The 27,300-nt window shown below is 47.3% G+C and overlaps 1 protein-coding gene across 4 annotated transcripts in view; it reads right to left on the bottom strand.

The window, feature by feature from the left end:
- LEF1 (lymphoid enhancer binding factor 1) overlaps positions 1-1,085 on the bottom strand; it is a 56,936-nt gene extending 55,851 nt beyond the window's left edge. For all 4 annotated transcript variants that reach the window (XM_082760221.1, XM_082760220.1, XM_082760223.1 and 1 more), the window contains exon 1: positions 860-1,085. In XM_082760221.1, the coding sequence (XP_082616347.1) occupies positions 860-1,069 (210 nt within the window). In that variant the 5' untranslated portion in view covers positions 1,070-1,085. The remainder of the gene's footprint in view (positions 1-859) is intronic.
- Positions 1,086-27,300: the final 26,215 nt, after the last annotated feature.

Raw genomic sequence — 27,300 nt, 5'->3', positions numbered from 1 at the left:
AGCATCTTTGTTTTTCCTCCTAAGCCCTTTGGAAGGCAACTGCACCGGGATCATCGTTTGTATAAGCGATTGTTTTACGACAACTGCGTGGCTGTGTGAAGCCACAGAGCCACAGCGCCCTGCGCTTAACGAAAGGGGCTGATTTCTGGAAAACACACCCAGCTTCGGCGGGCGAAACCCCCTCGCTACATGGAGTTACCAAAAATAACAGTGAGAATCGGGCTGCCAGGTCTTTAGGAAAAAAAAAAAAAAGAAAAAGAAAAAAGAAAAAGAAAAGGGAAGGAAGAAATTAAAAAAGAAGAAAAAAAGAAGGAATGAATAGAAGAAATGAACAGAAGGAATGAATAAAGAAATGAAAGAAGAAATAAAAGAAGAAATGAAAGAAGAAATTAAAGAGAAGAAATGAAAAAGAAGAAATGAAAAAGAAGGAATACAAAAGAAGGAAAAAAAGGAGGAAAAAGAAGAAATGAAAGAAGAAGGGGTGAAAGAAGAAGGAATGAAGAAAGAAGGAATGAAAAGAAAAACAAGACGGAATGAAAAAAAAAATAATAAAAGAAATGGCAAAATAAAAAGCCAACAACCACAAACGGGTCCCCGGCTCTCCCCACGTTGTTTTAGCGTCGGGAATTTCTTCCCAAGCAGTTTTGGGGCAAATCCCTCGCAGAGTTTGCGGCTGCCCCCGCCGGTGCTGCCGGGCTCGTTTCGGGGTGCCCCGGGTGCCGTCGGGGGGCTCGGGGGCACCTCCCGGCCCCGGGCGGGACCGGGAGCGGCGGTGAGGGGCCGGGGCTGTTTTTTCTAGGGGCAAAAAGGGGCAAAAAGGGGGCAGCTCCGTCCCTCCCTGCCTCCCTCTTCCCCGCACCTCGTGCCCGTTGGCGCCGGGGGCGATCTCGGACTCGTTGACCAGCGAGGACTTGATGTCGGCCAGGTCGCCCTCCTCCTCGGGGTGGCTGATCTCGGCGAAGATCTTCTCCTTCTGGGGGTCCCCCTCGTCCTTGAAGGGGATCATCTCGTCGGTGGCGCACAGCTCCGGGTCCCCCCCGCCGCCCCCGGCCCCCGGCAGCTGCGGCATCCTCCCGGCAGCGCGGCGTCTGCTGCGGCCGCCGGCCCGCCGCGGGAAGGGGAGCGGGAGGAGCAGCGGGGGGAGGAGGCGAAGGAGGAGGAGGAGGAGGAGGAGGAGGAGGAGGAGGAGGAGGGAAGAAGGAGAGAAAAAAAAAAAAAAGCCCCGTCAAGCCCTCGGGGTGGTGGCTTTCGCCAGCCGGAGCCCCCCCGCCCGCCCCCTCGGGGCCGAGCGAGCCCCGCTCCCTCCCGGTCCTGACCCCGGGGAAGAAGTGTGTGTGTGGGGGGGCTCGCCTTGGTTTTGCTGGGTTTAATGAGGCCCCAAATCCCCAGGGGCCTCCCCACGACCCCCCCTCCGAGCCCCCGGCTCCCTCTGAGGGGTCGCGGAGGGGAGCGGAGCCGGCCCGAGCCGTGCCCACGCCCGAAGTTTGCGGCCACCCGGGTTAAAATGGCTCGGGGGGGGGAGGGGGGGGGACACACACAAAAAGGAGGGGGGGTGACAAAAAGCGTGGCGGGGGCACCCCCCAGGGCTTTGTCCGGCGGCTCCCGGCTCGGCACGGCTCGGCTCGGCCCGGGAAGGGGGGAGAAAGGGAGGGGAAAACGGGGGGGAAAGGGAAAAAAGCGGCCGCCCCCCCCCCGCCGCCCTCCCCCGCTGCCTCCGCCGTCGGGGCGGGGATGAAAGGAGCCGCCGGGGGGGGCACCGGGATCTGGGGGGGCCGGGGGGGGGGGGCAGCGTTTTGGGGAGCCGTGGGGGGGTGTCCCCGTGTGTGTCCCCCCCCTCTCCAACTCTCCTCCCCGTGCCGTCCCTTCGGAAGTCGCGCTGCCCCGTTAGCCCCGCGGTGGGACAGGGTACGGACGCGTTAAAAAAAAAAAAAAACAACAAAAAAAAACCAAAAAAAACCAACAAAAAACACAACACTAATAATTTTAAAAAAATATATATTTGTCTCAAAATGTAATAAAATGTAAGCGAGCAAATCCCTGCATTTCGCTGCAAACCACTGCCCGTGATTTCGGCGTCGGGGCGCTCCGCTTCGCCCCCCGCCCGCCTCCCACCAAATTGGCCCAGCAGGGGCGCGGGGAGCCTGGGGGTGCCTGTCCCTTTTTGCCCCCCCCCCCTCCGCTTTGGGGACACTCGGAAATGTCCCAACACGCCGTTTTTTTTTTTTTTTTTTGGTGCAAAAGCCGTGTTTCCCACGAGCGAGCGGTTAAAAAACCGGCTGCGGAATAGGGAGCCGCAAGCCCCGGGACGGGGAGCAGGTAGTGGGAAACTTTGGGGGGGGGGGGAAATGGGGGGGTCAGGATTTGTCCGGCCGGGCAAACCGAAAATAAAGAGTGGAGAAAGGGAAAAAGGGGACATGGAAAGCCCAAAAAGGGCCGTGGGGAGGCGGCAAGCGGGGAGCAAGCGGCACCTCGGGGATGCTGCGGATCGGACCGGAGCCGGGCAGTTCCCTCCCCCAGGACCCCCCCCCCGGCCACCCCATCCAGGGCTTTGGGGCCGGTCCCGGAGCAGGTTTCGGGCTTCGCAGGAGGAGAAGGGGGCGGCGGGGGTGGAGACCGGCAAGATTTATGTCAAGGGGATAAACTCAGGAAACCTCAGCTCCGACGCCAGATTTCACTGGAGACGAGGCAGAGCTGGCGGCTGCCGGGGGGGTGTTGGGGGGGGGGGGGCGGCCCCCTGCTCTCGGTGCACTTCGGGCATCTTTTGGGGCGGGGGGCGGCTTTGGGGTTTGGATTTTTTATATTATTAATTTTTTTTTTCCCGTGTTGGGCGTTTTAGCTCAAAACGTTTTTGGTTATTTTCGCCGGTTTAGTGATGTTGGGTGATTTTTTAAAATTATTATTATTTTTTTTTTAATTTTTTTAATTTCAGCCCCGATCCGAGGGGTCGAGGATGGAAATTGGGGAGGTCGGGGGGGGGGGGGGGGGGGGAACACGAACCGACGGGGACGGGACCCCCGATGCCAACCCCGGAGCGGGCTCGGGGGGGGAGTCGGGGTTAGGGGAAGGGGGGCGCACAGGCTCCCCAAACCCCAAATCCCCCCCCCGGGTGCCCCAAAGCCAGCCAGGAGAGGAGAGGAGAGGGGGGGGACCCCCTTTGCGTGCGAAGCCGCCGGCGCCCGGTATATAGGGGAGGGCGGGAGCGGGGCGGGGCGGCGGAGCCTTTGATGTCCCGCCGGCGGCCCCTTTCATCCCCCCCCCCGAGCCCCCCCCGGGCCCTTTGTGCGACTAAATTTGGCAGGAGCATGGAGGCGAGCCAGGGCGCCCACGTGTGCGCCGAGCTCCCAGCTGAGCCGGCCGAGGGTTTTCTTCCGGGTAAGGAGACAGCAAGGGGAGATCAAAGAGTTTGGGGAGCTGGAGCCGAAACGTGCGTGGAAATGAAGCTGGGAGGATGGGAGGGGGGGGTGGGGGGGTGGGGAAGGAAAACCAAAAAAAAAAAAAAAAAAAAAAAGTAATAATAATAATTAAAGGAATGATAATAAAAAAAAAAAAAAAAAAAGAAAGAAAGAAAACGCAGCCCGGAGACGCGTGGGGGGGAGAAAAGGGGAGGGAAGGGGGGGAGCGCCGCGCACATGGTGGGGGGGGGGAGCGCAGGGATGGATGGAGCTCGTTTTCTCCGGGAAAAAAAAAAAAAAAAAGGAAAACAAAACGTATATTTCTGCAAATGTACGTTTGGAGTTCTTCTCTGAAAGGGGAAAAAAAAAAAAAAAAAAAAAAAAAAAAAAAGCCTTTTGTTTCAAAGCGCCGGGCTGTGGAGCCGAGCGGCTCCGCCTGCAGCTGCCGCCCGACGGCGCGTCCCTGCGGCCGGCCCGGCCGGGGCTGAGCCCCCCCGGGGGGCTGCGCCCCCTCCGTACCCTCCCCGGAGGGGCGAGGAGAGGCAGGAAGGCCCCCCCCTGTTCCTCAGGGCGCTGGGGGGCTTTGGAGGGAGGTTTTCCAGGGAAACACCACCCCCCCTGCATGCCCCCCCCCCCCTCCTTCGTGTTCATTTCCCCAGCAGATGTGGGTGCTGTGGGCTGACCCCAACGCTGGCAGCTTCGCCTTTGGGGTGAGGGTTTTGGGGAGGTGAAGCAGAGGGATGCTGCCCAGCGGGGGGGACGGTGCTGTGCTTGCCCCAGATCCGTGCTTTGGGGAGAGGAAGAGACAGCAGGGGATTAATCCGTGCCGAAACTGGGTGATCCCGACTCTTTGAGGGATGCGGATGCGGCTTCAGGACTGTAACAAAGGGCATCCCATCCCATCCCATCCCATCCCATCCCATCCCATCCCATCCCGGCTGCGTGCCTGGCAGCTGCAGCAAGGAATCACCGCGCTGCTCACCGAAAGCTACTTTGAAAGAGATCGCGTGTAATAGGTATTAGGATATTAAGAGTGTGTATGTGATTTTTTTTTTTTTTTTTTTTTTTGCTTTTTAATTTACACATCCAGCTTTCCGGTTCTGGGATGCCATTAATGTTCTTAGCCCGGAATTACCTCGTTTAAAGAGCCGGGTTTTCTTCGCCCGCGCGGCAACACGGGCTTTATGAGATTGGAATGGGCAAATCCCAGCGGCGTGCTTTTTGCTGTAAGAACTTTTGTTTAGACGAAGGCGCTGGTGGCTCAGCTCTCCTGAATGCCTCAGGTTATCTTATTCTGAGATTAAACGGCTGGCGGTTCAGGGGCTGCTTTCTTCCGCACGGCGCAGCGCGGAAGAGAGAGAGGGGGGAAGCGGCACGGCTTCTTCCCAGGAATGGTGACACGAAGCAGCGTGCGAAGTCACCCCTCGCATCGCGCCCTGCCACCGCAGGGCTGTTTCCGATGACTCATCAGATGGGATAATCCGCAGCGTGCGGATGAAAGGGAAGGCAGGGCTGGGAGGCACAGCGCCGAGCGCCCGACGCGCCGCGTGCCGAGTGGTGGAGGGAAGGTGAGACCCGGGACGAGCACAGCAGCTCGCTGCCCCCCAGCTGGGATGCTGAGGCCGGGGTTTTTAAAAGGACCCAAAGGGAGCGTGGTCCCCCATCCCCAAGGGTGCCTTCGGAAACCCAAACTTTAGGAGTTGTGTTGGACGCGGCCCTTAGGAGAGATGCCAGCCGAAGGAAAGACTTTTAATGGCAGAGTAGCACTTTTGCCCATTTACAGCAACATCTCCTCCTTGCTCAGAGGCAGAAATTCTGCTCCTAAATAAATAAAAGCTATATGTGGTCCTGACGTGGCAATTTTCCCTGTCCTGGAGAGGCAGGGTGCCATGGCCAGGCGGTGATATCCTGAGGCCCCTCCAGCGAGGTCGGCACCTCCAGCTCCCGGGGCCCTGACCAGGAACCTTGGTGAACACCTCACGCTGTGGCTTCTTGCTTGCAGCAGGGAAAAGCCATGGAAGGGCTTTTGCTGGTGGTTTTGTGCACACATCCTTGGGAGCCCGGGGCTGAAAAGGTTTCTTCCTACCGGTGCTCGCTGGCACGGCGCATAATTAGTATTTATAGTCCCAGAAGGACGTGAGGCGCTTTGTGGAGAAGTCATCCTTCTGCAAAAGCCCTCGGCCTGGCTGTAGCTAGGCCTACTTTGGAGCTCAACATAACCCAATTTATGTATCCCACCAAACACAGAATTAAGACACAGAGCTGACCGCACCAGCAGGTTTTGTTTTTATTATTTTTTTTTAATTTTTTTTTCCTGGCATTGGAAGCACTGCCCTGCACTCCCCAGGCACTCGGAGGGAGCACCTTGTGGACCCTGCCTGACTTTTAGGCCACAGGATTCCTGCGTGCCCAGCCACCCGTGGCCAGCAGAAGCCTGGTGGCTCCAGAGAAGGTCCCCGGGGAGAGGTGGGAGGGCGGCGGATCCGCGGGCAGCTCTCCAGCGGCAGCTGCGCACCGGCGGCGCGGGCGTGTGGGAGGCTGCTCCCGGGCTGGTGAGACAGTTCAGCAATGCGGTGAATGTGCTCCCCGCGTGCGTGACTCCTCTTTGATTTTTTTTTTTTAATTTTTTTTTTTTTTTTTGCTTTTTCCAACGCCCTGACCTCTGCCTGACCGTGTCCTCCGCGCACACGCAGCTGGATGGGGAAGGAGAGGAGCAGGGAAACGCTCCCCCGTGGGAAGCGTGGGGAGCTGGCAGGGAGGCGGCGAGTTTCACTGCGTGCTGGGGAGGCTGCTTGGAGCTGGGATCTGCTGTGGAGCGCCGGCTCTCGCCGCCCAGAGAGGCAGCAGAGGTCGGTTTGCCTGGCTGAGGTGCTGAACGGCGGTGGGTGAAGGGCAGCCGGCCCTGCAGGGTTTGCTAGGCCAGTGACAGAGAAACGCAGCGAGGAGTTTGCAGGAGCCTGTGGTGCAGTCAGAGAGGAGTTTTCAGGAGCCTGTGGTGCTGTCAAGAGCCTTCTTATCTCAGTGCCATAGCCCCACGGTTCAGGCTCTGGTAGCAGTCCATGGACGTGCACCTCCAGGGGGACGGGGGCGCAGAGGGCCACGTCCAGCTCCTGCAGGCTGCTGCCTCCATGGGCAGTTTCAGTCAAATATTTCAGAAACTCCACCAAAGGCTCAGGGGAATAAAGGGCTGGATGTGGGCAAAAGCCATGTGCAGTTTCTCTTGAGCCCAGCCAGAGCTGCTTGGGATAAGCCCTGTGTGAGGGGTGAGACCCGGCTGCTCATATCCCAGCAGAAAGCCCTGCTTTCCCTCATGCCTTTGCTTTTCCTCCTCTCCTCCACGCTCCTGGCCGAAAGCAAGAACAGCAGGAGCAGCCTTTCCTCCCCAGCCAGCAAGGCTTTTCGACAAAACAAGGCGCTCCAGCTAACAATGCTCTCCTTGGCTGAGAAACCCTAATAACTTCTACTAATTTCACTACCTTTTCACGCGACGTGTAATTAAATTATGAAGCGCCTTGCTATAGGATGTTATGGAGGCCTGAATTAGAAATGGATTCTGAAAAGGATTAGGCAAATTCATTTTGGCTACGAAACGCGACCGTTTGGATACAACCTCCGGCTTAAAAAGTCCCTAAACCTCCAACCGCAGGAAGCCCGTCCCGGCACAAGGAGCGTAACGCAGCGGAGGAAAGCGGCCTGGAAAAACCAAAACAGCGGAAACCGACCCAAACACTTGCTGTGACGTGAAAGTCAGATGTCTGCAATCTGATCCAACTTAAAATGAGCTTTAATATATTAATCAGGAGGATCACCTTTTTTTTTTTTTTTTTTTTTTCCTTCCGAATTTGAATTTACAGCATGCCGTCAGTCGCTAGCCTCAAGCTATAACCAAGATTAATACCAGCTGATGTGTGCATGCCACTACCACGTTGATAATGAAATAAAACTTTCCCTGGTTTATTTGCTTCTCCCTCGAGGAATGCAGTCTTTCAGACCTCTCTCTCAGCCGAGACTACTTTTAATAACATTTATTTATGTTTGCTGGCCATGAAGCATCTAAATAGTGTTTCATAAAGAAAAATGATCTTTATATAAGAAAGATCAGAAGTGTTGCACGGTATTTATATTTCTTTAAAGAGGGTAACACTGGCATGCAGACAAGTTGTGGCTCACTATTATATGTTAACAAAAGATTATCCGTGAAACGTTGACCACAAAAAAACAATATTCAATAACCATAAAAATTAGCTTTTAGTGGCATTTAATTTAATTTTCAATGCAGTATTCTGACTTGCAGTAAACCTTTCTGTTTTCCCTCGAACTCAGGCAAACACCTTGTTGTGCTGAGCTGGCTTCTTTTTGTCTAACAGACCCGGCATTTGGCCCCGATACAGGCATAGGAGTCACCAGATTATTTTGCATTAGAGCAGCGTTATCTTTAGCGAGAGCAATTAAAACACAGGGGCTGCAGGCCAAAGTGCTAGAGCTGTGTAAGGATAGCAGAAGTCGTAGATTAAGCTATATATTAATTACTGGGTTCCCTACCGGGAGCTGTGAACAGTTAATTCTTTAATTTTATGTCCCGTTTTTAAGGTAGTTCGTGGTCCTCTAAAACCTGACACGTCAGGAGGTTTTGTGCGTGGATGTTGAAATGATGCTTTGGGAGCTATTACGGATGGATTGGAAAACATCCTCTGGCATACCACAAAGGTGGATCCACAGAAAAGGTGTGAAGAAAGGTGTCTACCCCTCCGTGCTGGGTGCAGTGGGGGCACGGCCCTTCTGCCTGCGAAGCTATGTGCAACAGCAGGATGGGCTGAAAATTGCCCCCAGGTCCCTTACTGTCCCATAGTCTTATTTTTATGGGACTTGGACATGACACCAGCAAAGAAGACAACAATATTGACCAAGACCTGCAAGCGTTTAATGCCAATTGTTCCACAGCAAAGCAGGGAAAACACTGCCAAAGGAGGCCGGTTGCTAATTACTAATCTCAAGGCCTCCAACACAAGGGACAATGAAAGGATTTTCAGGCACATACTTCCAGCAGTCTTGGCAGCAGTTGCTTAAAATTAATCCTGGCTTGTGGTTTCGGAGACTTGGGTCTTGGAACTGGCCCACGGTGTCCTCTGTGTTTGCACAGCGAGGAGCACAGAGGGACTCCGATCCCGGTGTCTGAATACACGTATCTGCATGTGTGTGTACGTGTAGGTGGACGTGTCGCACACTTAACCAGCCTGAGAGCTATCGGTGTGAACATCTCTGTGGACGAGGCCATGGCTTAGGCAAGCAGACCTCACCGTGGTCGGGTCCAGCCCTCCTCTTACCGAGCCAGGAGCACAGCTCCCCTGCATTTCCCTGGCATAAACCGGTCCCACCTCCTCCCAGCTGCAGCTGTGGGGCGATGCAGTTTAGCTGGACCTCTTGGCTATACTTTTCCTTTCAATTTAAGGGTTTTATTCTGCACCAGTTGCTGTTTGTGTAAATAACCCGTTGTGTTGTGTGGTGGGGCTATACAATTACCCATCCTTACCTAACTTAGGAGGGTTTCTGTGCGTGGTCCATCACTAGTTTAATAAAGGTGAGTGAATCTGGCCTTTCAGACACGTTGATATATTGGGAAAGTTTAACTGGCAGGAATTTTGCAGGAATACTCATCTATTTCACTCACACACACACGAAAGCTATAAGGACAGCTGTCTAAGTCTGTAGGGCTCCTTGACGTAAGTGCCTTCTGAAGCCCCGAAGCCCTTCATCCTTCGAACAGCATAAGATCTGGCTCCAGCACCTCCACCAGCCGTGCTGGGTGTGGAGTAGCACAAGCAGGAAAGCTGCAAGTCCTTGGGAGATCAAAATAAGGCAACTGGCAGTGAGGCGTTATGTAGAGGCATGTGAAACCCTCCATACACCGTGTTATTGACCAGCCTCACTTTTGGGGTGGTGGTGGGCATCTCCCCGATGCATGGGAAGCTCTGCCCCATTTCTGTACTGCTAGCAAGTTTGGAAACCTTTTGATAGGGGAGCTGGCCAAATGTGCCCTCTCATCATGCTCACGTGCTTTCTTGTGTGTTGTAACCTAAAAATATTGTTTCAGCCAGATTTCGGAGCAAGATTTATTTTTAGTTTCTCTTAAGGCCATTTGGAGCCAGAAATGAACAAAAAAAAAGACTCCAAACCCCAAATGAAATGGCACCACTGAACAAAGGGGCTCTTGTTTGTAAACTCCCATTTTAAGGGCTTGTTGCACATTCTACTGGAACAGTTTTTCATCTTTCACTTACGCAGTCCAATTTTTTAAACACAAACCTATTCAAGAGTCAAGTACTTTCTGCTGCCTTTTTTTGAGCGTCTTTTCAGTGCCATGTCTCGGTTTCCCAGAAGGCTGAACATGCTTCTCTCGCATGTATTGATCCTCTTAGATAATGTCTCCAAAGAGAAAAATAAAACAGTGTTTCGGTTCGCAGGGGAGCAAAGTTAAAGAGGCTGAGCCAAATCTGTCCTGTAATCTGTCAGCTGCAGAGCCTTCATCGCTTAATGATCCTCACCTCATGTTTCTGCCACTTGCAGCACAAGAACAGGACTCTGTTTCAGAAAAAAAAACAACAACCCAGAAACAACAACAAAAAAGTCCCTCTCCCCCCTCAGTCTCCCTTTGAATCTAGTCATGGTCTAGCCAGGAGAAATTTTTGCTCTGCCCTTCTACCTTAATATTTCTGTCTCCATCGCTTGGCCGTTCTCTGCCGCCAAAGCTAAGTGTTTGCTGAATTAAATAAACCATGCAGCGTTGACAGAGCTTGTGAATGCTGCCATTGTCACGAGAATCCTTTCGCCGATCCGACCCCAAATCCTATTGCCAACTTTGTTCTTACTGGTGCGGTAGCAAGCAAACATGAATCGATCGGGCTTGTGAGGGTAAGGAGGCATTCTCCAAAAAGTACAGGCTGCTTACAGGCTGGTTTTGTCACCGAGCAGCAAAGCTTCAGGTACGTTACATTTGGTCTGGTTTGGCAGCAGTCCTGTCTGTCTGGGAAGGTTTTGAAGTTGGTAAATGCTCAGTGAATTAGCCACACATTAGGGAAAAGCTTTTCATCCCACAGCTAAAAAAAAAAACAACACACCACCACCACCAAAAAAAGCTAGTTGGTTTCAGTTGCAAGTTAGTTAAAAATCTTGCGTTTAATGGATTCCCAGTGTTTGCATAATGCAACAGGGGATGGTGCAAGGAAATTGATTGTTCTTATCTGTGCCATCTGGAGGAACTGTAGGGCTGATACAGTGGAAAGTCACGAAATGAAAAATGACAGCTATTTCTGACAAGATGCTTTTTAAGGACCTTAAGAGGAGAGGTCTGAACCCTCATCACAAAACCCAAATAAATGTCCCCTGTAATTTTCTGTGCCTTAAATGCCCACGCCTTGTTATGTAGTCCAGAACCAGATGACCTTTGTGCCCTGCTGAGTTCATGTAACACCATCGGGGCTACTGGTCTTGTATGAGGTCTACAAAGAGATGTGCCCAGCTTAGACTCCAGTTGCCGTGTGTAAAACTACCAAAGAACATCCTGTCTCACACACCAGGCTGTTATTTCCTCTAACACCTTGTCTTTCCTCTCTTTTTGAGCCTGCTGAACAGTGGCAGCAGCAGCAGAGACCTTCTGAGGGGCTGTGACTTGGAGCTGATGGCTCGGACCAGTATTTGAGACCCACGAGTGTCGCTGGCTTCAGGTTTTTGGTTTCTCAGTGAAGGTAATCGTGTGTGACATTACAACCCTTTCTGGCAATGCTTTCCTTCCTGCTTTGCTCTCCTTTCTGACAACGCAGTGCCCCCAAACTGAACAGGGTTGCTCAGAGAGCTGCCGCACGGGTGACTCACGTCGTCTCCAGACCTGGTGTTGCACTCAAGAGTGTCTCACACGAGAACCACGCTCTCACCCGGTGGTTTAGGTGAGTCACGCTCGGCCCAGCTCATGGCAGGAGGTGAAAAGCTCCTTTCCTTGACTTCTTCCAGTGACACAACGCCAGGGCAGACTCACTGCTTGGTTCCCCATGGTTTCTTGCAAGCTCTCGGCCTGCTGCTCTCACCTCTGGGGCAACGTGCCCTGGCTTTATTGATGCTGTGGTGTCCATGGAGGGTGTATGGTGCCTGATTTCTCCAAAAACGGGCCCTTTCTGTGAGCTTTCTTGGAAATCAGGGAAACTATGTTCTTCCTCCTTAAGGTACAAGGAGAAAGGTGTCTTGCTTTATGCTTTCAGATTCACAAGCAGGAGCTCCAGGCAATCCAGGCTTGCTCGATTGCGGGCTCCCAGCCTCGCCATGGCAGTGGCCGGCAGAGGCCAGGCTGCTGCCTGCCTCTTGCTACGCCAAGAGAGGCTGGTGCAAGCCAACAGGATAATTCATGTCCACCGGAATTCGGGCTGTAGCTCAGAAGTGACGCTTCAAAAGCCCCAGAATAATTATTTCACCTGGAGTTGGAATTTTTTCTCCAGGCTCGACTTACAGTTTATAAATATGTGAGATAGGAGATTGGTAATTCAGTTTATAGTTTGTATGAACCCTGAAGCTTATGTCAATGCTGTTATCTATTATAGAAATGCAAACATGCTCTTTGATGTGTTATTCTCAGTGACTTGGGAGGATAAAGACGGAATACTCTATGGGCATTTGTAAAAGAAATTCAGAAATTGCAAGTCTACTAGGACCTAATAACATATTTTCATTTATTTTTTTTTCCTCTTTTGCAATATGCTTGATTACAATAACTTAAAAACAAGAAAAATATTGCATCTGTCTAGGCTCCTGCTGTAGGATAGCTCAAACCAGTTTCCCTGCCATACTGAACCCCCTTTTTTGAGTATGCCAAAGGCTTCTTGTATGGTAATGGCAAGGAAATTTGGTGCCACATAGCTATGTTTTGGTCTGTTGGGCAGATTTTCTTGCTATAGGAGCACCTCCTGCTGGCTCAGCACAGCACTGCTCTTGGACTTGTTTCTCAGATTTGGGAATAACAAGGAAGCCAAGGGAGGTTTCTTGAGAGAAAGAGAAATAATCCGAGTGGGACCAGCTCTGGTGCTGCGCGTTGTGATAGAGATGGCTCTGGCGATGGACGCTCCCCAGTCTGCTACAGACACATACGTACACAACCCATAACGGTGCATTGGTACTCCTCTAGCTCTGTTCAAGAGGGTCTTAAGAGTTTCCATTTGTGCTTTTCCACAGTGAACCAGCCCGACGCAGATGAAGACCACAGAATGGGTGGCAGCAAAATTGCAACATCAGGAGTGAGAAACAGCAAGAAGACATCGTGCTAGTCCCTGGTAGCTTCCACTGGTCGATGAAAAATCAATCCAAATGTTCTTTCTACCCAAAATGCCATTTTTATTAAAAATGTGAATGTTTAACGGGTTTGTGAATTTTTCAGTGACTTTCATTTGAACATAAGAAAGCAAAATATGAATATGTCCTGTTTGACTCCTGCTACAACAAGGAGCTTCAGTGTTTCGTTTCCAAACAATTTTTTTCTTGAAGGTTTGTTTTTATTTTTTTAGGAAGCAGTTAAAAAGTCGTTTCATAAAATAAAAGAAGAAAAAGTATAAATGATATTTTAAACTTAATCTAAATAAGCTATCCTGACCAGAGTACTTTTTTTTTTTTTTTTCTTCTTGGAAGACTAAAACAATTGAAAATGCTTGCTGTCATTCAGCCACACAACAAAAATAACTTGGAAATATCAATGTTTCCCCTCAAATGAGAACACTGCCAGCGCTGGCATGTTCCCTTTGGTGATCAAAGCTCTTGGGATGGATGGAGATGGCATAAAGAAAACCTGGTTTGTTAGTTTAAATGTAGTGGGTGGGGAGAATGAGAGAGCAGAGTGTCTCAGGGAGTAGGACTCAAACAGAAAAGGAGCAGTAAAGATCTGCTCATCGACGCCTGTTACAAGTAGTAAATATTAGCACTGTGGCAACACTTAAAGGCTCCTCTTATTTATTGCTATTCCAATACAGTACAAAAGCCAAAGAGATAGACACCCGACAACAAACCTAATAAAACACAGTCCTTGCCCCCCTACAGCAGTTAAACTTTTCCCTTAAAAAGGGACAACCCAGGGTTTATTACCAAAATATTTTCCTTCTTTATTGTCCCATTTTAAAATTTTGACACACCCTAATGAAAACACAGCGTGCCACCACAATGCCACGCTGTACTGTGCTGTCATTTCTTTTATGGCTGTGCTTCGGCGTATGTCCAGAGGCTTCTCTGTTGGCTCAGCGTCCCCTTTGTCTGGCTTGCTGCTCTTGGGGAGGGTGCCCCTGGGGTTATCACTGCGCTAGCAAATGGTCCAGCTTCAGCCCAGGCAAATGCTCAGCCGGGACACCTCGCTCAGTCCTAGCTGCCTGCCCGTGTTGCACTCAATGTGCAGGAAGAAAAATCTAGAAACTGATTTGGAAGTGTTTTAGGAGGCGGTTTCAAACTTCTCTGAGGCTACTTTGGTAAATCTTGCTGCGTGTAAAGCCAGGCTCCTTTTATCTCATGGGGACGGAAGGGCTGGAGAAAATTATAACTAAGACATTTTTAAGATTTAGAAAAAAAATTACCCAACCTCGCATAGTCAGGATATCAGAATATTGCCTTTTAAGGCTGTGCTTTTCAAAAGAGCTTATGGGAGTGTGGCACCCGGACCGAGTCCTACCCCCACTGAAATGCATATTAATTTCCTGTCAACTTTCATGTGGGGGATCAAAACTCTCAGCTCTCACCGAATTTCCCCGGGAGTTTGGTGACTGTTGCAAAAATCCCAGCTCAAACCTCCTTGCTGTCACTCTCATTTCAGGGAGAACTGGGTGCCTATTGAGAAAATCCAAGGCTGAGCAGCCTGATAACTCCTGGCTTTCGGGGCACTGTGCATCCTACCAGAAAGCCGGCAGGAATTTCTGCTTTCCTGTGTGGAGGGTTTGGACGTTTGGGCCTTGGCTATATCCCTCAAGCTGGACTTGGGATTACCCGTTGGAGGTTTGGGGTGAGTTTACTTTGTTTAGGTATCAAGGAGAATTTACATCTGGGCAAGAGAAAGCAACATCTGATCCGGCCACAGCGAGCCGCTTCTATGAAATGGGTGCTGGATGGAAGTTGCCCCCAAATTTGCGACAACAACAAGCAGTTCCCGTGAGATGGACGAATGGGTGGAGGTGACCGGGTCACAAACCTACGTTCCCACTCCCTTCCGTGCGGGTGTCACACGGTGCCTTCCTCTTTCCCAGACCAAAAGCAACGTGTGCGTCGTTTCGTCCTAAATTTGCTGCGAGCGGATCTGTGCGGTGGCTTTGCAAGTCGGTGCAGAGCACAAGCAACTGCAGCCAGTGGGATGCTGCAGGGGCAGAAGTAGTCACCGGTACAAATCTAATTACAAGATTAAGGCTACCGTGTGGGTGTGTGCTCGCACGTGTGTCGGGGGGGGGTGCGCGCCCCGCCGCGTGGGCGCGTGCAGATGGACGGCAATAAGGAGAGCGACAGCAGTAATGAGTTACTCGCCGAATAAACAAATCTGCTTCAGAGCAACAGCTCCGGATCTGGGATCTCGAGCTGGTTTTTATTTAGAAGAAATAATATTTGTGTATCGAACAAATAAAACAGCCCTGCTTGCCACCGCTTTCGGAGCATTGGTAATTACATGGATTTCTGGTCAGCCCTGTCATAGTTACTCCACTAAGTTGATTAACCTATATAATGAGAACAGGACTGTGACCAACACTGACCCCACATCAAAGGACGGTAGTGCTGCTGTGTGCTGACCTGAATTTTAATTGTTCGCTAGGTTTTGTAATTAAACCACAGATGTGTTAAAGAAGAGATTAGGCATTTTAGCTGGCAGTGCATGCATTTTCCCAGATGTGTCAATTGTGTATACTATAAAACGTCAGATGCCCGCCTCAATACGCAAATATCTAACGACATGCCGCTTCACACATACCTAAAGCCTCTTCTTTTTTTGTAACTCGATGTCTTAAAATTTAATTTATATGCTGAAACTTTTCTCTATACATTGCTGTGTGCCACCAAGGCTCTCGCATAAAGGTATATAAATAAATCAACAATGAATAAATTGGGACTTCAAGTGCCTGTGAAGTTCCCATAGGCTTATACACTCGGTCCTCAGAGTCCAAAAACGCTACTGCAGACAGATGTTTTTCCCTTCTTCAGGATCATCAGAGTGGTACATCTGTTGCTTCAGCCACTGGCTATGCCAGACTCAAGAGAAAACACGCTGCTCCTTAAACGAAGACAACTATTAGAAATAAATTAGAACATCCAGAAAGCTTTCCGTGCCTCCTTTTGGCTGCAACACGCTCCTCTGGAAGCCCTCGTCACATGAAAGAGCAGAACTGCGCTGCCCCGTTCCTCGCATCCCCTCCCTCTGCCTTTTTGCCGGAGAGGAGCACATGTGTCGAGCACTTCTGAGCCTTCCAGCACATGCTGCCATCCACCTCACGCTCCCGTCCCCTTCGCGAGGAGGAGTGCAGCGTCTTTGCTGGCACAGCTCCCCGGCCTGCCTCGGCCAGGCAGACGAGACGGAGCGAGAACCAAGCGGGTTGATCCAGAGTTGGGTGGGTTGGGCTGGAAGGGAACAAAGTGGGATGGGGAGCTGTGCTTCATTCATAACGTTTTGTCTGAGGCATATGGGAAGAATTAGGAGCTGCGTTTTCATCTCGACGAGCTGGGACTTGGGAGTGTGTACGGAGATTTATGCAAGAGTGTAAATTTGGTCTGAAACTATTTTGCTTTACTTTGCTTGTACTTCTTCCTGTGATTTAGTCTTCCTGTGATCCACCAGCAATGGGTGTCATGAGGACTCACAAAAAGTTATTGACTCTGTGGGTTTCGTTTTGAACAGAGAAATGACTGAAGAGTGAGCAAAACCCGGATTTCTTTCATATGGGAAGACTATTGTGTATGCAGAATAATGAGGGAAAGGTGACAAAATGTGGCAGGTTTAGTGCGAAGCAATCTCTGAGGTACCGACTGCTTCACACCTTAGGTAGCCAGCGTTCTTTGAACATGGACAATTTGCAGTTGTCTACTGATAATTGGGAAAAAAAATACTTTTGTATGTGGCTGTGTAACACAGGGATGTTGAGATAGTCCCAGTATTTATTTAGTTTTGAAAACTGCAGGCTACAGGGGTATCTGTTTGGCACTTGAACAGCATCCTGTACACATTGAGCTTAATGTTACGTTCACAACTTACTATCCAGAGACAGTCTGTGCTCTGTTTTTCTTTCCCATGGGCTGCCCAGGAATCCCAAAAGCATATCTGGGAAGATTTTCCTTTTAATGGGGGAATTGTTTGTTCAGCCAAGTAGTTGAGTTCACCAGCTGGGTACATTTTGTTTCTTTGCCATGTGCTCCAGTTCTGCTTGACTCTTGGAGCCCAAGAGGCAAACTCAACATCACCTGGGCATGAACTTCTCTGCCTCTGTCCCACCTCAGGACATGGCCACCTATTTTGGTTGGTCCTGCCATGAGGGTAATTGCCATGTGCTAGAGTTTGAAGAGCATTGCTATATATAATACTAAAATTGGCATGCTGGCTTTTTTCTACCATTTTGCAGTAGTTACTCACTCATTTAAGCATGTGACCAGCCTTGAAAAAACAGTGAGTACTCCTAAATGCTGGCTGTTGGGCACTATTAAGAACGATGCCTTTATTACCAGGCTGGAATACACACAGGAACTTAGTTTTCTTTATCCAGAAGCACCCTCACCTTTAGAGACTCACCTTTACAGAAAAGAGTGCATCTGCAGTAGATGCTGCATCTACCCTTCTTGAATGCATTTGCAAGGATAGAGCGTTAAGTAATATACCTGCTAGCTAAAGAAAATAATATAGCCCCACCAGAAATATTGATATGCATATTCTTTACAAGTGCTGTACACACCTGCAAAAGCTGCTTTTAGATGGTAAATATGACTTCAAATTTTCCTCCTGTGTCTTAAGCTTGTGATGACAGAAGCCCATGCAGTGCATAGTGATGCCTCCAAACTCAAGTATGTAACTATGCTAACAAAACAAAAATACCTGTTTTCTAGAAATCTCAAGCTCCGTGAAATAGATTTAAGGCTCTTAAATTGAGACAGCAGTATTCAAATAAAGTTAGATGGGGTATCCCAAGGTTGAAATCCTCATGTAAGAATTAATAGGGAAGAAAAGTCATAAACAAATTACTAAAATATAATTTAAAGGTAAATATGTTAATTTATAATAACTTTCCATACTCATTTGAAAGATGTAATTTTGAGAGAGAATAACCAGTTTAAAATTAATATAATTTATTAACAATTAAAAATTATAACACAAGCAGAGGGAGGTTGGAGGTGAAATATTGAGTTTCCTTTGATAGGTAGAGTAATTATGAAGTATGCTTTTGAAGTTCAAGAAGAGAGCCTTAGGACACAACATTTTTTAAAGTAAAAATTGGCTTGCACTCTGTTCAAGTGATTTATTTTGCACTAAGAAATGGGTGTGAGACATGATGTGATTTAAAATGTCATCCCTTGATGGAACTGCTTGAGGGTGACATCATTTTTTTTCTCTCTCTTTTTATTTATATATTTGGCTGCTTGATTTCTAAACTTCTCTATCTTAGGGAATCTACTGAAATTAAGTACCAATGAAAAAATACCACACAACAACAACAACAACAACAACAACAACAACAACAACAACAACAACAACAACAACAACCCATTAATACCCCTGTGCTCCTCCAAGTAAAACTTTCCCCTAAAGTTTAGGAAGATAAAATCTAGACTCTGGAGGGAGCCACTGGGAAGGTAGAAATTTTTCTGCTGCATCCTTGTCATCTGTGTCATTTACCTGATGGAATAGCACTTTTTCATATCCCCAAACACATACACATAACACATTGCAGGAGCATTGCCTCTCCTTAAAGCAGGCTGTCCCACACATCTCTGGATAGGAAGGACCACTCCCTTCTGTTCTCTGTCTTTAGGCAGAAGCATTTTTAAAATTTGGGACTGGACCTACAGATTTTCTTACAAATGACAAGCTTAGACCTTCCTTGCTCGAGTAAGTGGACTTGTGCTTGTCCAACCTCATCTTCTATGATCGTGTGACCAGACTGGTAGATGAGGGAAGGGCTATTGATGTAGTCTACTTAGACTTCAGCAAAGCCTTTGATATGGTTTCCCACAAAATTCTGGGGAAACTTGCTGCCCATGGCCTGGACAGATACACTCTTCTCCAGCACTGGCTGGAGAGCCGTGCCCAGCGGGTTGTGGTTAATGGAGGTAAATCCAGCTGGTGTCCTGTTACAAGTGGTGTCCCCCAAGGGTTGGTACTAGGGCCTATCTTATTTAATATCTTTATTTATGACTTGGATGAGGGGACTGAGTGTACCCCCAGTTAGTTTGCAGATGACACCAAGTTGGGAGGTTGTGTCGATCTGCCTGAGGGTAGGGTGGCCCTTCAGAGGGATCTGGATAGCCTGGACTGCTGGCCTGAGGTGAATGGGCTGAGGTGTAATAAGGCCAAGTGCTGGGTCCTGCACTTTGGCCACAATAACCCCATGCAGTGCTAAAGACTTGAGGAAGAGTGGCTAGAAGACTGTGAAGAGGAAAGGGACCTGGGAGTGTTGATCAATGCTCGGCTGAACATGAGCTGGCAGTGTGCTCAGGTGGACAAGAAGACCAACGGCACCCTGGCCTGTATTAGGAATAGTGTAGCCAGCAGGAGCAGGGAGGTGATCATACCCCTGTACTCAGCTCTGGTGAGGCCGCACCTCGAGTACTGTGTTCAGTTTTGAGCCCCTCACTACAAGAAGGACATCGAGGTGCTGGAGCGTGTCCAGAGCAGGGCTATGAAGCTGGTGAGGGGCCTGGAGCACAAGTCCTGTGAGGAGTGGCTGAGGGAGCTGGGGGGGTTTGGGCTGGAGAAAAGGAGGCTCAGGGGAGACCTCATTGCTCTCTGCAACTGCCTGAAGGAAGGTGTTGGGAGCTGGGGGTCGGCCTCTTCTCTCAGATAACTAGTGATAAGACTTGAGGAAATGGCCACAAGTTGTGCCTGGGGAGATTTAGATTAGATGTCAGGAAAAAAAAAAGAGTGGTCAGGCGCTGGAATGGCCTGCCCAGGGGATTGGTGGAGTCACCGTCCCTCACGGTGTTAAAGAAGCTCCTGGACAAGGTGCTATGAGATATGCTTTAGTAGCTTAGTGGGTAGTATTGGTGACAGGAGGACGGTTGGACTAGATGATCTTGTAGGTCCTTTTCAACCTTGTGTTTCTATCATTCTATGATTTTCTCCTGTGATGTAACAGATGGAGAAACTGACCCATACTGTGTGAAATGAGGGAGGCCTAAACGTTACACGATATACATGGTAACTGGTTGAAATTGTGACCTCCATGACGAGTTTGCTTGTCATGGAAGAGGCAGAGCTGACTGTTGTGGCAAAGGGCTGAATGGCAGAGGTGGTTCTATGGCCAAAATCTAGCCTTGCTTACTTTGCAGACCTACGTCTTCTAAAGCTTTTGCTTAACCTCAACAGCATTTTTATATGCCTTGCTGACAGCCCTGGTGCTTTTTGTCATAAATCTCACAACTTTTGTTCAAAGCCTTTGGTTTTGGAGACAAGGGATTTATGTCAGAATCTCATAGATTTTTCTTCATGGCGAATCTCATAGTGTGTTACCTACTGCTAGTTGAATAGGTCTTCCTTAAAACTAAATTTCTAGCCTCCAGGTTTGCAACAGAAGAGGCTTGGCAAGATAACTGGCATACATCCTAAGGGTCAGAAATGAGAACACCTCCAATGCATTATTATTATTTTCAAAATCACCTGGTAGAAACCAGGTCTTGCAGCTTTCAGGGTGAAAAGTCTGAGGCATGAATTTTTCACCACTTCATACTACAAGCAATTCTGCTGTTACTTGAGGAAATCAGACCAAAGAACATCAAAGCTTCTTCTTTTTTTTTTTTTTTCTTTTCTTTTCTTCTTTTTTTTTTTTTTTTTTTTTCCTGTGATTTCCTGGATAGCACTACACATGCATGCAGCCCACAGAGCCTTTGCAGTGGGGCCACCCTTCTGAGGGACACCAGGCTGATGACAGCCACATCACTGTGCCTTGATGGTGGTACACAATGCTCTGCCAAGTTGATATGTACGCGCTCAGCTGCTCTGCCTGCTGCCTCCCAGGAACTAGGGGGCTTGGGAATTTCTGTGGAGCCCATCACAGTCTTGGGATGTGCCTTAATGGCACAAACATCTGGATGCACATTAGCTCTGTTGGGTTGATGTAGGGGACATCCACCTGTACTTGCTACCTACAGAAATCACAACCACATCAGAAACAAACAAAAAAACCCCAACAAATAAATAAAAAACATTCAAGTTTCACACTGATATGTTCTGGGAAGCCCTTAAATACAGTTGCTCTTGTCTCTCTGAGCTCCACCAGCTCTGCAGGGCTGAGTGACTAAAAACCAGGGGAATGTATTTCATCACCAGCATGAATAAATTATAACTGAATACACACAGGGCACAGATCTGCCAAGCTAGAGAAGCCACTTTTTTCTTTGTCACTTTTCAAATAAAATTGCCATCTAATCTAAAATACAGCAGTCTTGCTGAAAGTCTGTGAATTCTCTTTGTATGAGGAACTGTAGCAAAGTTCATAGCCAGACTTGTTATAAAAACACAGAAGTTAAAAATAACTGTGCAATCAAGGAGCAGAATCCATCTCTAAATGGGTGGCCCAGTTTGCTCTCACATTCAAGTATTGTAAACAAAAATCAACCCCTGTCTCTTTAGGCTGATGACGATAGCTTTTTTTCCTTGCCATGGGGAAATGTTCGCTCTTCCCTATCATCTGACAACTCTTGACTGTTTTCATGATCTTTGTTTGTTCAGGAAAGATCTGTGTCAACAAAGTACCAACATCATTTTGACTGCAAGCAGCACATAATTGGGAAGGTGTTTCCAATGGAGGAGAGGGAGCAATTTTTATTTTTTTTTTATTTTGTTATATTTTATATTTTTATTTTTTGCTGAATATTGGATAGGTTTCTACAGATACCTTGCAACGAGCTTGCTACAGTTCTCTTTTAGGCCTTATGCAAAACTTTACTGCTCCATTTAGCAGGCAAAACTGCTGCCACATTGGAAGACCGATTGCCTCTTGGTGCCACTCTGACAGTCATTAGACCTACATCAAATATTCAGCCTAGTTTTTTGGGTGGAGCAATTCTGGAAGATTCATCCCAGCTGTCTCTCACATCAGGTGGCAAAAGAAACTTTAAAAGAGTGGCTGGGAAGCTAGTTATCTTCCCTGCTGTGCTGTGCATGGTTGCTGCCTCCTTGCTAAGGGAGAAGATGTTGCACCATGGAGGCAAGTTGGGGCTATGATGGAAGAGAGGTTAAGAAATGTCTGAGCTTTTCAAGCTGCTTTTGAATAGAAATACTATTTTTTGATTAAATGCTTAGTTGAAAGACTGAGGCAAACTCTCCATATTTTCTTATTTTAATCCCCAGCCTTGCTAGAGCTTTTACTTTTTAACTTTGCAGGCCTTGTCTATGCCTGTTTAAAAAGGCACAGAGAAGTCTATCTGTCTATGAAGTGGGAGCATAATATTTACTGATCCTACAAGATTGCTTTGAGAAATATATATATATTTATTTTTAACTGCAAGGCTTTTGAGATATGGTTCTTGACTCTTATAACTGTTTGGTGCCAAGTAGGTTTGCTGTTAGAGACAGGCTATCATGTTGAATGGATGTTATTATTTCAACTTATTCAAAATATCAATGGTCTACAACAAGCTCGTGTTCTTCGTAGCCATCTCATATTTCAATGCGTGGTTTTGTGAGAGTAATAATATTTGTCGCTTTCCTGAAGCTGATATTCCTGACAGTTTACACACCTTAGATGCAGTGTGGGGGAATAAAGCCAAAATATATCTGCCTGAGATGAATCTGATGTTGATGTAGCCTATGATGTCCTACTACTGAATCAGCTTTTGTGAGAGTCTTGGTAGTTATGAAAGGGAACTCATTATGAAGCTAGGAAGCATGGGGATGATCTTAAATATATTTAAAACAATGTGTAAATAATATCTATTAAGTGGAAATTACTGCTAATAAGAGATGTAGCAGCTGAAATAAAAAATGCTCTTCAAATGCTTACACAAACTTAATAGCCTAGAAACAGTTCTACCAATCCAGCAGCCTCCAGAAGGATCTGCTCTTTTGGAACAGGGGGAGTAAGGAATGTCTCCTACCCTGTGACTGCTAAATTTTTGGTAAAAATTTTTGGTAAAAAAGGTCTGCGAAGGGTCGAAGGGATGCAGTCTGTGTTTTCAAGTTAGGGGCTGATGATTTTGGGGGGCAATGGTCAGGTTTTGGTGTGTAGCAGGGTTCTCCTGCTGCTGAGTGAACCAGCCGTGACTGGCCTAGAGCAGGTAATGGCTGCCTGGTGTTGGCCTGAGGTGCGCTGCCGAGGGAGCTGCGTGGGCACAGCAAAAAACAGCAGGAAATGTCTGAAATCCTCCTTGCCCCCCCAGCTTTGCTGTCCTGGGGTGGGGTGTTATTCCTTCCGTGTGGCAGACTCTGGAGGAGGGTGGTTGGTAGGTGCCTGGTGAGGGCAGGTAGGATGTGGTTGCTGTGAGTCTCCTCATGAGAGGCAGAGACTGAGTTGTGGGCCTGGTGCACAGGCATTTGAGGAAAACACATTCATGGCTGCACTGTTAGCAAACAAAAATACTCTCTGGGCTTTCAGATGTCTTTGAGATAAACTTCTGAAGGTCCCCAGACTGCTTTTTTTTTTTTTTTTCTTTCCTCCTGCAGACACTTCTTTTTCTTGGGCTGTTGCTAATCAGTAACTACATTTCCCTGACTTCAGGGTCATTACACTGTTTCCTCTGCTGTGAGGATTTAAAAGGGCTGTCCTATCATTGATAAATATCAAAGCAGGTGAGACTGCTGCTTGTGGGTGAGTGTTTGCAACAGGAGAGCCTTAAACACTGATACCATGCCTGACAGTGTAACAATTTGAGCTATTTTAGAAAAAAATATCCAGGAAAGATCTCTAGTGCTTTGCAGTGGGGAGCAGGCCTATTAAAATTAATATGATCCTGCCATGTTGCAGTAATGTGTAAGCCATTTGCATGTTTAAGCAGTGAAAATCTACTTGTTTTAATTTCAGTGAAGTATTTCCTGCTGTTCTGCTACCCCACAAGCTGTGTGCCTCCCTTTGCAGTTTAGGGACTGCGGGCACCAAAGCACGGGGAAGCTCCTTCCCTGTGGCCAAGGAAAATGGTTGCTGTAGAAATCAGGGTTGTGACCTATGGTGTTGCAGGTGTAAGTTCACCTCTTTGCTCCCTCTCTGACTGACTTTGTAGCATTAGGTTCAAAGCATCTCATCCCCCTGCTGAAACACAGGCATATAATGAGGACACGGTGCTATTGCGAGGCTGCTAAAAGTTGCCTTTTGATAGTACAGCAGCAGTATGTTCTAAGGTGTACGTGCAGGTGAATATAATCTAATTTCTGTATATTAATATTCGGAAAGTGTTGCACAAAAGCTGATCCTATCAATCTGAAAGAAAAAATAATGAGAATGTCACACTTTATGTTAAGAACTTCTAGGTGCTGCAGTTGCAACTAAATAATTCTGCTTATGGTGGGTCTCTTTCAGTGAGTATCAGGAGGTCACCTGCTGAGCTTCATGCTGCCTTGCCTGGGCTGCTTCTGGTATGGGTGGGAGTTGGTTCACTAAAAGCTTCACTGCATTGCAGGGTGCAGTAAAGACATACCTTCAGTGTATGCTTTCCGAAGCACTGCTCTTTCAAAGACAGTGGCTATTCTTTACTGACTATTCTTGCTTCATGCTGGTGGTTTACATCAAAAGTGATTTCTCACTTCCTCATTTTTCAGCTGCAGAATGGATTGGTATTGAAATTGCCTGAGAAATAAATTTAAAGAATGCACAGCTCATGTTGGTGAGTACAATGTAGTTGTTTGGCTGCCTGTTGTTCCAGATTATATGCGGAAGACCTTTCTGTAGTACAAAACTCTGTAGAATGAGATTTCAAGTTGGGAGTATTTAATTATGTACAAACTGTTGTTCAGGTTATGTGCATGTAATCTGTACATCTCATGTCCAGTTCTGTACCAGACTTGTATAGTGTCTTTGGCATTTCATGCTTATAAGCACTGTGAAAAAGGCTATGAGGGCTGTACAGATTCAGAAGAAAATTGTATATTCCTTATGCATTTGTTCCAATAGCATAGCCAATGCTCAGCATCTCTAAGGGCTAGGCCTGTCTTTCTGAAATAATAGCTGAGTTGAAAACTTTCTAGGCTGAAAAAGTGATTAACTATTTGACCTCGTTATTTGTTGGAGAAGACTGTCAAATCCTAAAAAGAAAATAACCCATATCATACCTGTTACAAGTAGAAGAACTCCGTAGTGTATATAACCTGGCTGCTGAGCTATTGGCTCTGCTTCTCTCAAGGAAAGCTCCAAAGCCACATGGTGTCTCAGGGTACTGGATTTTGTACTTGGACCTCTGTATTAAAACTCATGCAGAGTGATAGCTCCCTATTGGATATACATCTGAAGAGCCGCAAGAGTGCAAGTCATTCCAGCAAGGGTCTGGTATAAATTACATTCAGTAAATTGGCTCCAGATAAGTCTATTTTGGACTGTGGAACATGAAGAACTTGTGTGGTGTACAAAATCCTCCTACTTCTTGCACAAACCATGTCTCCTTACGGGGAGCTGCCTTCGCAGTCATAGAAATACAGATCTAGAGGCTGGCAGATTTTGGATGGCAAAATCCCACGGGATCAGACCTTGCACAGACTGCTATTAGCCTACTGGGCATATTATTTAGCAACTGAGAAATACAATGGGATCTAAAAGCTGTATCAGATGCTACATTTAGCTATGGCAAGATGTCTTTGCCAGGGTGCATCTTGATTCTGATATATGCAGTCTGAGATTACAGAAGAGGTAGTCGTGGTGTAGTTGTTTAAACCTCAAGATATGTTTTAAATCGTTGATTTTCATGCATCTGAAATAAAGATCAGTTATTAAAAACATATTGGGGGGAAAAAAGTGTGACTAAATACTTATCAATAATTTAGAATATTTGGAGGCTTGCAAAATGTGTATCTGTAATGGTGGTAAAAATTCAGTATGATTTAATAATTCTTTCTATGTTTAACACACAAACATGCTATTGAGCTGAAAAATCAGATTTAATTAAGAGTTTGACAATGAAGGAATGAGTTCACAAAGCCAGCTTGTAAATTTACACCTGCTTTGTGAAAGGCTTGCATTATGCAACTATGAGAAGAAACTGGTGTTTATGTTAAGAATCCTTAATTATTGGTCCAGTACAGATGCAAGCCAGTGCTTCATAATCTGGTTCTCTTTTGTTATATCAAGCAAGAAATGTTTGGTGAAGTTCTCTAACTGCCAAGATGTGCAAAGAAAATTTTAAAATGGGTGGAGGTAGCCAAAGGAGAATTTCTCTAAACTGGTAGAGTTTTGATCGGTGATGCTATACCTGCCAATGTTCTGCACGTTTTCTGAAAGATGAGGGGAATGTTTTGAGGGGTATGTCAGGATGTAAAAGGTGACAAGAAATATTGGTCAGTTCAATTGTCCTTTAGAGTAAGGACTAGATCACCTCATAGGAGCAGAACTTAGGGCAGGACTTCTAGTTCTACCTTCTCAGAAGCTGGGCCCAGTGCCTCTGGCTCCTGCTCTGTGCTCCTGAAAGCAACACGACTCCTGACAGGGAGTTTTAATTCCATCTGCATCCTAGCTCCTGATGAATATGAAAGGTGAGGTGTAAAGCGAGGTTTACTGTGAAAGAGGCAAGCTGGATGCTTGTTTGGAATAAGGACAGCAGAGCTCACAGCAGTAGAGCATTTAGACTTTACACACTTTGTGTCACTTGTAGCCTCACTCGTAATGTAATTAAGTTGCCTGTATGTAAAACTTTCTTTTCCTGCAGTAAAATGGCTGTCATTCAAACTGTACTTCAGATCCTGAAGTTCCTGTCCTACAGGATTGTCCTACAATCTTGGCAAAAGTAAATATAGATGGATGCACTTGTTCTGCAGTTTGTCGTCTATAGGCCTGATTTTGACTGTATGCCTGTTGTGTACTGCCATAATGGCATTGGCTTCCTTGGAAATAATTGCTGATTACAGTAATTTGAAGGCTTGTCTACATGAAGTACATTTAAGAACTGAATTGGGGTGTGAATATAAATCACATTAGCTCTTCAAGCCTCTGTGGATCCTCTTGCTCTGAGTGCCTTCATGGAGTTTGGGCTAATCCACTTCCAAAGTTAATTAGTATCCTAATTTGTTCTGTGCTAAGTTTTTAATGGCCAGCAGGTGAAATTGATATTGCTCCCAATACCTGTGATCTCCCAAATCACCTGTTTCCTTTCTGTTTCATTCCTATGGCCCTGTTACGTAGCAGTGTGATTATAAACTCAGTGTTTCTGAAATATTCTCAGCCCCAGAGCTCCTCAGTTGGAAGCTGAATGTGTCACGTTGTGCTTTCTCTCTCCCTCTGTGGCCATGAGGGAACTTCCATACGTGTGAAGCTCCCAGGTCCCTACGGTGAAGAAGTTTAGGTGAGCACCTATCTTCCATACTATCAAATGCTATTTTGCGTGCTTTTATGCAGAGGGTAATGCAACACAGAATGCTGTACATGGGTTCTTCCAGCTCTGAATTAGTCTCTTTTATCTGTCTCTGACCACAACAGATGTTGGCAGCCTTTCTATTCCATATCCTTAAGTCAGACTAAGAATATCAGTTCCGCTTAGAGAAGCTGTAGGGAAAAAGTTTAACCCTTTCAGGCGGCTTTCCCTA

This window comes from Aythya marila (genome assembly GCF_965140915.1).
Source record: "Aythya marila genome assembly, chromosome: 4".
Lineage (NCBI taxonomy): Eukaryota > Metazoa > Chordata > Aves > Anseriformes > Anatidae > Aythya > Aythya marila.
Note: the sequence above shows the minus strand (reverse complement) of the source record. Positions and strands in the feature narration are given on the sequence as shown.